Source organism: Lissotriton helveticus, chromosome 10 (genome assembly GCF_964261635.1).
Source record: "Lissotriton helveticus chromosome 10, aLisHel1.1, whole genome shotgun sequence".
In the NCBI taxonomy this organism is placed as follows: Eukaryota; Metazoa; Chordata; class Amphibia; order Caudata; family Salamandridae; genus Lissotriton; species Lissotriton helveticus.
This window is the reverse complement of record NC_136071.1, coordinates 297,061,089-297,073,287: the sequence shown is the minus strand read 5'-3', so window position 1 is coordinate 297,073,287 and position 12,199 is coordinate 297,061,089. Positions and strand designations below refer to the sequence as shown.

General features: G+C 43.2%; 1 protein-coding gene across 1 annotated transcript in view; it reads left to right on the top strand.

Annotated features, from left to right (window-relative positions):
• LOC144784001 (uncharacterized) overlaps positions 1-12,199 on the top strand; it is a 1,599,281-nt gene that overhangs the window by 175,021 nt on the left and 1,412,061 nt on the right. Inside the window, exon 4 of the mRNA XM_078662713.1 lies at positions 8,167-8,340. Within this exon, the coding sequence (XP_078518839.1) occupies positions 8,167-8,340 (174 nt within the window). The remainder of the gene's footprint in view (positions 1-8,166; positions 8,341-12,199) is intronic.

Here is a 12,199-nt window from a genome sequence, read left to right as displayed (position 1 = left end):
AATGACATCTTATCTTTAAAGGCTATAGCCCCATGGGACACAGCCGGTAGAAATTGTGCCCACATTGTTGAATTAAGTGGGTAAAATCAGGTGAGCACATGGCTTTCCTTGCTCTGCAAAAGGCAGCCTCTAGGATTGTGCCAGGCCGTGCATCGCTGTGATGTGTGTGGACTGCCTGCCTTTATGGTCACTCCTTACACAGAGGTACTTGTAAGATGAGACTATCTCAATAGGTTTCCGTCAAATTGCCATAAACCTCTTCTCTTCGTTTGTCTGGTAATTATCATTGTCTTTGTTTTTGTCCTGTTTATTTTCAATTTATTTACTCTGCAGTATGATGACAGCGCGGTTAAGAGTCGCTGTAGACTAATCAGGGTTTGGTCAAGCAGAATAGTATCATCTGCGTATTGCAGCGATTGGTTTTGGATCCAGCGAGTTTAGGAAGGAATGCTCAGACCTCGGCCAGGAAGTCAGGTAGGTTAGCTAAATACAGGTTAAAAAGCATTAGGGCCAGAATACAACCTTGCTTTAGGCCTTTGTTAGTTCGTATCTTTTTCGTGGTTGACCAATTGGCGTACACTCTGATTTTGACCCAGGTTTCAGAGTATAGGGCAACTAGTGCGTTTAATAGTGAGTTGTCAATGCCCCAGTTTTTGTAGTTTTGTCCACAGTCTTGAACGGTCCACACTATCGAATGCTGTTTGGAAATCAATATAAGCTAGATAGAGTGCCTTCCCTTTCTTGTCCAGAGTTGTTTCTATAAAGTAAGATACACAGATCAGGTTATCCTCGATACTAGATCCCTTTTGGAAGCCAGTTTGCATATACGTAATCAGATTTTGTACTTTAGCCCAAGCTGTCAGTTCTTTTAGTAGCATGCTGGCGTAGAATTTCCCTTCAACATCTGAAAAGGTGATCATATGGTAATTTTCTGGGTTCGATCGCGTCCCTTTTTTGTGAATTGGGACTAGAAGAGAGCCCATCCATGACTCAGGAATGTGCCTTCTTAATCTAGACTCCGTGAATAGCTGTGCCATGATGGTTGCCCATTTGCAAGCTGATCCTTTATATACCATTGGAGGAATGCCTTTTGGGCCTGGTGCCCCACTGGGGCGCTTTTTATTGATGATGGGCCTGACCATATCTGCTGTTCTTTCCTTCTGGTGGCTTTGTCCATGCTGAGGCTCAGAACGAGATGATGTGTAGGAGCAGGTAGTCAATTTTTGACTTATGCTGTCATCTCAAGACTGGTCCACGTAGAGAGCAACTATGTGAATTTCCCATGTTTGGGCTGAGATATTTCTGACAGTGGGTTGCAAATTTGGTTTGAAGCAGTTGTTCATCCACTTCCAGATTCTCTTCAGATCTTGAGATTTTAATATTTCGTGAGCTTTGATCCAGTGAGTTTCTTCATTCATTCTTCAAAGAGAGAATCTTGCTTTCCTATAGCTCTGAGGAATTGCTGTCACCTTTTCCTGGGCTAATCTATGCTCAGAAATCTAATTTGCCATATTTTGCCTGGTGTGGTTTAATTTGCGTTTGATTGCAGCTATTAACTCTTTTTGTTTTTAAGACAATCAACTTTTAAGTATGGGGTGCACACGCTTTGGTTTGTCCCTATAAGTTTTTCTTTAATCTCTATCAGAAGTTGTTCCCATGATATTGTTGGGATTAGATTGCCATTTTTCTCAGTTGCTATTGATAGGATTAGATCTACTTCTCCTTCCATTTTTTCTTTGTCTTCAGTCGACCATCTTATTTTCTTGACTGGCTCCAGGTTGGCCTCTTCGCCAATCAATTTGATTTGTGTGCGTTGACATTACGATGATTGGATATAGCCGGTGATAATAGAGTGGTTGCTTGCCGCTGAGAGGATTGCAACAACATCTTGAACAGCGTGAAAATGTGCAATCGAGATCCAAATGTAGTCTAGAGTAGCCAGTCTAGGTGAGAAAAGTGGGTATAAGCTGCTGGTGAGTCTGAGGGTGATCTTCCATTTAAGATTCGAAAGCCCAGTTGGTTAAAATAGGCTGACAATTCAAGCTCATGTTTATCCGTTCATTGATACTGTATGCTTATTTCTGGAACTTACCAGGTTGAATCATCCAGAGCTACCAGGGAGGAGTTTAAGTCTGATTCTATTAGGTTTGTGTTGAAATCACCCATGATTAGCCATAGGTCGTCCGGGTGTTCAGCATGCAAATCGCTGACTATTGGCAGCACTCTGTTTAAAGTTGTTTCTCTTTTGAGCTTTGATGGATGAAGGTAGATGCAGATTAGAATCATTTGACACTGATCCTGACTAGATGTGTCAGAGTTATGGAGCCTTGTTTTGAGGATTATGTAATCACCATTTCCCTCACATACTAAGCATACCTCGATTGACAGGTTGTTCTTCATGTAAATTGCCACTCCTCCCGAGGCGTGGCCCCCCGTTTGTGAGGGTGTTGCAAGCGATTCATAGGTCATATAGTCTACCCAAGGAGTTGAGTTCAAGGCCCAAGTTTCTTTCACTGCTACGATTTCGTATCCCTTCAGAAAATGTACTGCGTCCATTTTTTCTCCATTGCCAATTGGACCCCGAGTATTCCAAGAGAAGATTTTTAACTTAAAGGTTGGCTTGCTTTTGTTTGCAGTGGGTCTCCGATTGTTAGGAGCAGGATTTTAAAGCCCTCGATACCCAGGACCAGTCTTTGGTGTTCTTACCCTTCTCGAAGCATGTACATTGTCCCACTTCTGGGTCCATTATGATTTGTATTGGTCTGTTACTCCAAAGTCTGGTTCTTGGACCAACTTTGGTGCCATCAAAATGGACCCAGTTGTGGGATTTATCTCAGTCGGTCTGTTCTCCTTACTTGTTAATGTCCTTATGTCTTCTGGTACAATTTCCACTCCATGTTTTAGGACTGCTGGATATTTTATTTTAGCTGGATTTCTTACCTGGATGTCCCAGTGGACCAGACTGTTTTTATTTTCCATTGGTGCTCTTGCCATTACCTGGTTAGAGAAGGTTACTTCTATTGGCTCATTCATATCACCAGGCTCTGGAGTGAGAAAGGCCACTCTATCGATTTCTGAGGTTTTTATGTTCTCCAGTCCTGGCATGATTGAACAGAGCCTCAGGATATTTCCTCTATTGAGAATGTCCCACTTCCCTTGCAAGGTTTTAACTGGGGGATAACCTCAACATTAGATATTAGAGGGATTCATGCTGGTCTGAAATGGTGTATGTGGCCAAGCCATCTTGATTTGGTGTTATATTACCCCCAGGATTCAAAGCTTTCCCTGAATGTGTTTTCCATACTGGCTGCTCCAGGTCAAGGCTCCTATTTCTCTTAAGCGGGCGGGGAAGGTCGCTGCTATTTATTCTGTGTGTTATGTTTGCCTCATCCTCAGGCTCGCGACTATCGCAGCTCTTTTATGTGTTTGAGGTGAGATTTCGTTGACGTCTGCTTTTGGTTTGGGATCTTGTCCTTTTGTGGGACAAGTAAAAGCAGTCTCATGAAAGACGTTGGGGGAGATTGCGTTGTCCACTTCGATTTCTGTTTGTAGGTTGTTACAGTTAAACAGATCATCTTAAGATGATCTGGAACTGTTATCAGATTTAAGAGTTTTTTCTTCATGTTTAAAACATTTTTCTTCAGGCACCCTTGCGTGTGAAAGTTCATCAGTACGAGGTTCGCGGGGTGCTATGATTTTAAAACATTCGCCTTCAGCAGATGGTACTCCTTCAAGTGCCTGTATTGTTGGTCATGGCTCTTGTTCTTTTGTGTTCTGCTTTACGACCGAGCAACCTGGGATTTGTAAGGGGGAATGGGCAATTGTTATATCCCTTATTGTTCAGCCCGGTTGCCCTATCTCCTGTGCCTTGTGGATATGATTTGGGGGAGGATCCGTGGGCACGGTTTATGCTTTTATGTCAGTCTGTAGACACTGCGTTAGAGGCCCTTTTTTGAAGATCTTTCCCTTGTTGGATTTATTTAATTTTCTCTGTTTTTTCTTATTTTTCCATGATAAGGCCTGGAGTTCCGTAGGACCTGTTGTCGTTTCTAAACTTGTTGTTTGTTTCATGGGGACCAAAAATGTGTTTTTATCTGTCAGTTTCAATTTGCCACTCCCTTCGTGCTGGTCCATTTTCTTTGGTCTCTCCGACCCATCTTGAGTACCATTGGCCATTGCGGCTGAATTTATATGCAATGTGTGATTTCCTGTTCCTGTTGATTTGTTCGCACATACACCAGTTTTCCGAAGGGGCTCAGTGACCCTGTTGCATGGGATAGGGAATAGTGAATAGTCGTAATTTCAAGTTTTATCTTTTTCCTCTTGCTTAGGGAATGTATTTGATCTTTGTGGCCAACTGGCTACCTCTATTTTGAGGTCATTCACTAAGGAGCTCATTATTTCATGTTTCCTGTTTGAAAGATGAATCAGCGTATCTCTGGGCCCTGTTGATCAGCGAATTCAAATATTCCAGCTTGGTGGTGAGGCCTGATATTAGACCGGCTGATGCCTGTATATGTTTATTTGTGTGTCAAGCTTGTCCGCATGCATGAGGGCTGCGATTGCCATTGAGATCAGTGCGTTATTGATTAATAGGAGGTGGTTTTCAATTTTTGAGTCTTCCCGTCCACCGTGGTACCTCCCACCATCATAATATGGCAGGGGAATGGCAGGCAGGCGGGGGATGATGTCGGGCGGATCGCCACCGCCCACATGGCGGTGGCGATCCTCCCGATATCATAATAGACCCCCAAGGGCTGAAGTCCTGGAAAGTCCTGGAAAGTCCTGGAGAAATGCTTACTGAATGCTTACTGAATTGTTTAATCTGTTTTTCTGTCTTTAGCCGAGGGGGTGGTGCACTATCAATGCACCAGAATGCTCCAGTAGGGAAATGGAGACGGAGGTGGAAAGGTGACCTGGGCTAGTCAGACCTCCCCCAGGGACCACCTGTGGGGCACTCTCGGTCACTCATTGACTACCTTCTGCCCCCAGGGTATGGAACCAGAGCCTCAGATCCGTCCCAGGCCCACCCTGGGTCAAACCAATTTAGACTTGGGCTTTCGGGCGACTTAGGGCAGCCTAGGCAAAAAGATTTTGTATAGATGAAGTTGTGGCACCTTTTCTACTCTTTTTGCTCCTTATGCTCCTTTGGGCAACTGCTACACATGTATCCAGTGTGACATGTGAGCCTCTGTCCTGGCCTTCAAAGGCTAGAAACGGGTTGGCCCAGAGGTGAATAGGGGTCCCCTTTCCGCTTGCAGGCTTGCAAGCCTGCGTATCCTGCTGGCTGCCTGAGCATTGCAGCTCACATCTCGGTCTCGGCTGCCGCCCCCGTTACCTCTGCTGCCACCTTACCGCTAATTGCAGGGATGGCTGCAGGGCCCTCGGGGCCTCGGGGAAGTCTACGAGTCCCTGGAAGTTGGGGGGAACCGATGCGGTGGCCGGCATTGGAGCCGAGCACAGAGCACAGCAGGAGCAATCGCTGCTTCAAAATTCAGCAGCACTGGATGCACTGGCTCTCTGGAAAATCCGGACTGGACCAAAATCCCTATGGCTAGGGAATTACCTGTGAGAAGTGTGGAAACTAATGTGGTTCCACAAATGGCACCTCATCAGCATCTCAAAAGTAGGAGACATAATCCAAGGTGGTTCTATAAAATCTTTTGAAGCCCTTTAAGAGCAGTACAACCTAGTGCCCACTCAACAATACAAGTACCTAGAACTCAGGCATGAAATGGGAACAGAAAGCCAGGACTGGATGGATTTACCAAACAGCAGCCCATTGGAAAGCTGCATGAGGAGCTCTAGGGCGGGGCCATATCCTCCATTTACTAAACTTAATAATAATAGGCCAGACAACCTACGATACTCAGGTCAACATGGGATCCAGACCTAGTAAAGACATCAATTGGGAAGCATCACTGATGTATCCACCAGAAATAGCTCTCAAAGCTGGACTGAGAATAATAATAGGAGTCGGTTACCCAAAATCGGGAGGGCAACATCTCCTATATGCACACGCTGCAATAGCACAAAGGGGTTGATTTCCAGTGACGTTTGCCCCTTGATTCAAAGCTATTAGGCAGAGATAGTAGCTGAAATGTCAGCTGTCATGTGAGTCTCCATACCCAGTAACTCTGAATTCATGATCCTAGGTGTTCCATATGATGTTGACCTACCTGGACGGCAACTATAGTTTTGTACATTGGGATTTGTGCTTGAGAAAAGAGACATAGCTACAACGTGGAGCAATCCAGCTTTCCCAACTATACAAATGTGGTCAGAGGGAATGGTCCCCTGTATGGAGGCTGAAAGAGCAGTTTAGGAGGGGAGAGATTGTCCAAGTACGTTTCTGTAGATACCAGGAGGCTGGAGAGATTATAATGGTATAGCCTGGGTGTCTCAGACCACTCAGGGTAATGGCACCCCACAACAGATCCTATACAGTGACACATGGTTCCATGGGTGCAAACAGCTGGAAAATGAAATGTTATGGATGGAAACGCAAAGGGTTGACCACAGGTAATAGTGAGTGAATGATGGTGTTCATATTACTGATTGTACTGGATTTCTGTACTGCTGATACAATTTGTAACACATTGGGCCCAATTCTGATCTTGTGCGGAAAGCAAACCGAATGACTTGTGCCTGGAATGCTTTCCATACGACTCATGTCAGGGGAGTTCGACCGAACAAGTACGATGCATTTGAATGCATCGGGATATGATTCGGTTGGACTCCCATTGACTTCAATGGGAGCCTGTGTACCAAACGCGTACACAGACTCCCATTGACAAAAGGGGTGGTTAGGGATCATCTGGCACCCTGTGTTGGGAACCCCTTGGTGCCTGCCACACTGTGCATGGTCTGAAAGGGGGGACCCATGGGTACCACCACGGGCACAAATCGGAAGGCCCTGGGTGAAGGGCCCCAAAGACCGATTCCGGCAGCCTTTTTGATCAGGGCAAAAGGAATCGGAATGGCTGTCCGAATCGTTCATCAATGCGATGAACGATTTGGTTGGAAAACATACTCCATAGAGCTGTACGATTTGGCTCTGGAGGCCTCTATCGCTCTGTATGCCTTCCAGACATGATTCAGTCGGTGCCAAGGGTTTCCAGGCATCGTACTTGGTCATTTGGAATTGGGGGCGAGTTGGTTGGAAACAAGGGCTCCGGATCGGTTTAGGTAAAACAAAATCTTATTCAGAGCCCTTCCGACCGAGATCGGAATCGGGCTCATTGTGTCTGATGATTTGTATATGATAATAGATAGTAAAATCAGAAATTACACTGAAAATACAAAAACAATAATTATAATGCTAATATTTAAAAATACTAATATTTTTACCTGCTGTCTCCTGTTCAACTAAATATTTGAGGTGATATTTTTTACAGAATATTTTTCCATGATATTTCAGCAATTCGCCCTTGTAACATTAGCTCATAATTGATAATCCAAGCAATGGAGAATGGATCAAGATTAGAGCCTGTCCAATATCACTCTGGAAAGCTAAAGTTTAGAGTTTGTAGATTTTAATTCCTGTCTATGCACTGTGTTAACTTGAGCTCAATAGTTGTATTATTTCAATGTAATGGTATCAGAGATTCCTTTGTTTTTGTGTATGGACCATTATCTTTGCCTTGAACATTTTTGGATGATGCTGTTTATGACTGAACCAGCATCCTATCCAATAAAGTTCTTTGAGAGTATTTTGATAGCACCACTAAGTGATTTTTAACTACTGTTCATATTTTCTATGCTTTAAAGGTGAGCTACCTACTATGAATGATAATTTATGATGATTTGATGTTAGAAAATATGTTATGTAAGTATTTACATACAAATCCATGAACAAGATCAGCCACAGAGTGTGACATCTAGTTTTATTGTGATAAAATCACTGTCATCAGTCAAGCCTTCAAGGCACAACTTACTAGACATCATGAGGGACAAGGCAATGGAAGATGTGTTGTATTCTGAGCCCTATCAAATGCACACTCAGGCTTTTGTGGTGAACACAAACATGCATAAAAAAGAGACAAAGTTAAACAATATACATTTAAGTGTTCAAATGTATCACTGAAAATACAATATTAATAATTGTTTCAGAAAACTATATATTCAGCAAACTAATCATTCACTGGAATTGCATTTATTCAACAGATGCCTGAAAAACCACCACACAAAATGCAGAAATACATTCTGCCAGGAATAAGAATCATACCAACGAACGAATTCTACTCTAATAAAAGGAAAACTTCAGACACCATTCCTTGGCTCAGGATGAAGCTAGGAACGGTACTCACCCATGTGTATGAGGATGAGGAGAATGAGGAGGTTAGTAGCAAAGAAATTGATAGCGAATAGGTGTCAATTAAGCAGGTTTTCGATGAGAAGAGCCATACTGTGTAAATGCTATTGTGCTTTCTTTGTCTTTCTACTGTTTCCTAAGTTTGCAAATATTTCAATACAACTGTATGTGTGCTATGGTAAAAAGTGTATAACAAACATAGTGGCTGATAAGGATGGCCGTCGGACCATTTTACAAATGGAACAGCCTGACTGGCTGTCACCAGAGGCATTAGGATGGGACCGCCACCATGGCAGTCGCAATGCCTATGTTTTGTATTGCAGTGGGTGCCTCTGGCTGCTACACATGCTGCAGTGCAAAAAGGGTACACTTAAAATATACCTGCACCATGTGGCAGGCACCATGCGGTGCCTCCCACATGGTGCAAGGATATGTAGGGGGCACCATAGGTGCCCCCAAAACCCCACAGCTCAGGGCCAGGGGGGAAGGGGGCCACCACTGGCCCCCAGAGTCTTTTTCCGCCAGGCTTTTCATGGTGGGAGGCGGAGGCAGTTCCACAGTCATCGTAATCAGCGCCATAGTTATCCGTTTATGACAACTGATCTGTCATGACAATCTTGACCCACTCTTCCATACGTTTTATTAAAATCCTAGGCATTTTGGGAGTCTAAGCAATGGAAATATTTAGAATTTCTAATTTCACTTGCTGTACTATTTAAAAGTATGGTTAGTAGTATAAGCAATTTCGAAACATAGCTGAAATAATGATGACAATGTGCAGTCCGGGAAACTTCCTCAACATATGCCTCACAACAAAAACGTGAAAAATGAGTCCGCTATGTCAACAGGGGTGACACATTGTCATCAGTAAACTAGTATTCAGAGGAGGCTGTATAAGATGTAATAGGATTAAAACATTCTAAAAACTGGAATATAATACATTATATCATAGCACACTATTGTTATTAGGGGACAATATTCAGAAACTGGTATTCAGAGTAGGCTGTAAAAGCTGTAATAGGGTTAAAACATTCTAAAAACTGCAATGCAATACATTCATAGAACCAATATTAGAGCACGGTTTTGTTATTAGAAGCAAATATTCTGAAAAAAAGGGGTACAAAAATTTGCTAAAATACCGAACTATAGACCTGACAATCTATTCTATGTCAAAAAACATAAAATAGTTTCGCATTAAAATTTCAGTTCATTGTGTGTTATTAAAAAACATATGGTGAACTAGAAAAGAATTAAACATATTGGCCTTGTCATACAGCATACTTTCTGCTCTTTAGCGGCCAGCATATATAGGTAATCACTGAGAAGCAAATAAATTGTGATTCTAAGCCCTGTAAAAATGGCAAACCTTCTTTATGGGATGAGAAACTCTTAGGGCCTCATTTATTAGTTTTGCCATAGGGCAGCGCCACTGGCCTTCCTGCTGCACTGCCCTTCGGCAAAAGAAAAGGGCAGGAATGAGCTATATATTTCAGATGTGGTGAATTCCTGTCCTTTTCCCCTGCACCGACGCACAATGGACTTCCGTACACCAACGCAGGCACCTTTGCACCATTGGGCAAGGGAGCTTGCGTTGAGGGGATGATTGTTTTTGTGCAGGAAAGAAAACCTTCCTTCACAAAAACAATTGCAAGAGGCTTTTTCTTCTTTCTATGTGTGCTGAAGAATGGACCACACATAGAAAAAGTAAAAACGAGGAGAAATAAAGATATTTCTCTTTGTTGTGCCTTCCTTACGCCTCCTATGGAGTTGTGTCAGATTTACGATGTCTCATAAATCTGGGGGAGTGTCAAAAAGCCATGGATTTTGCCGTGATCTCCTCCAGCAACACTCATTGCATGCCCGTTAACGCAGAAAACAGTGCTAAAGGGAACACTGTTTATCAGGCAGCAATTAAGCCAAAAAAGTTGCTTAGTGCTGCGTGATAAATATTACGCAGGCTCCTGCACTACAGAACCTCACAAAAAGTGACATTCCGGTGGTGCAAGAGGGCTCATAAATGAGGCCCCCAGACCACAAAAAAGGACTGAGGATACAGGATCACGGGTACTGTACAATTTTCAAAAAAGCGTGAATTGGGTCATGGATTGTTGTGAGATTGAGTCGCATGGACAACAAGGAGGTGAAGAGAACCAAGTAACCCTTAATGGAAAGGCAGCTAAAAAGTGAACTGTGCATTAACTCAAACTTGTGATGTAGAATCTATATCCAAGATGTGCTACCCATGTAATGTATGGTTCCATCCCTTCAGTAGTTGATGTCGGTGCGTAGCAGAGGACAGTGTCCATAGCCAGCGCTCTTGCTAATCTGACCTTGTTTCGAGATTTATAGAATGTGGACTTTGCCTCCTCCTTTGAGTTGATGTTGATACTGTTAGGTAAATTATAAAATTTAAAAGTTGCCAATATCCTCGAAGACTTGCTTAACGTATGTAGCCAGGGGATCGAGACAATGTTGTCAATGCTCAAGCAGTCCTCCAGAACCAGGCGAGAAAACCTGATCTCTGGAGATTACCAAACATCTAGCCACAGTAGTAGGGGTTCAGTCCGCACCCGGTCCTACTGGAAGCGGGAGCCCAATTCTGTGTGAATGGTATAATTTGCCGTGGTTTTCTGAACAGCTAACAGCCTACACAGTATTTTTTTTTTTTAAGGATTGGACAGTTCCCAGAGAAATATAGCCCCAGACTCTTGATCGTATGTCGCAAATGAGAGGCATTTACTTTTGTAAAGTGAAATCAGTTCTAGAATTGGCTTATGGCCTAGCTTCTTTCAAAATTAAAGATAGCCTCACATGCTCCTGTGAATATCTGTGTCATTTGAGCAAGCAGCCTATCCCATTTTCGATTAACATAAAAAGGGTGCGTGGATATTAAAGATTGGGGACCATAGTATGTGGTCCCCCCCAATTGAGTGTTTTAGAGAATGGGGATAGATGGATAAAGATAGATAGATAGATAGATAGATAGATAGATAGATAGATAGATAGATAGATAGATAGATAGATAGATAGATAGATAGATAGATAGATAGATTTTTAGTTTCAGGTTATTCAAAAAAGCGAAAAAGGGAAAAAGTTGACCCAAAAAACCTGGTAGATGAGGCTTGGTCAGTGGAAGCAGACCTCCTGACCCTCCTCCATTTCTGCGTCGTTAAACCACTTGACAGCCATTATTTTGGGGCTTTCAAGGTGAGCGAGACAGCTACAAAAACGGCATGGTGCTGCGACCGTGCAGCTAGCTGTTAGACTGAGTTTCCAGCTAAAAGATAGCACTTAAGAGAAATGTGTGCATTTGAATTTGAACTGAACAGAGTGAAAAATAACTGAAAGGAATTGGGAACTGTGCAGAAATCAAGGGGCATATTAGAGCGGGGAATTTGTTTTTAAGCTGAGTTTTTAGAGCTATTCAAAATTTGCTATTAAATAAATTAAATAGAGAAAAAGGAACAAGTTGACCCATAATACCTGGTAACTGAGGCTCGGTCGGTGGAAGCAGTCCTCTTGAGTCTCCGCCATATTCTGCGCCGTTAAACTGCTTGACGCCCGTCATTTTGGGGCTATCAAGGTGAGCAGTCTAGCTGTTGTACTCAAAGGCAATTGAGAGAGGGCTACAAAAAATGGCATGGTGGCGCGACTGCGCAGCGGGTGCACACAGTGGGTGAGTGGGTGGCTTGCCAAAGGCACACCAAAAGCTAGCCAATCTGTGCTCGTCAGCATGCTGCTGGTTTGGGGACCCACCACACACAAGGTAGGGAAAGAAAATGGAACTCTAGAAACAACTCTATAATCTGAACTTTAAATATAACAGAGCCCACAACACTGACACAGAGTCTGATAAAGCCTTGCCCACGGGGGAAATAAAGTCTG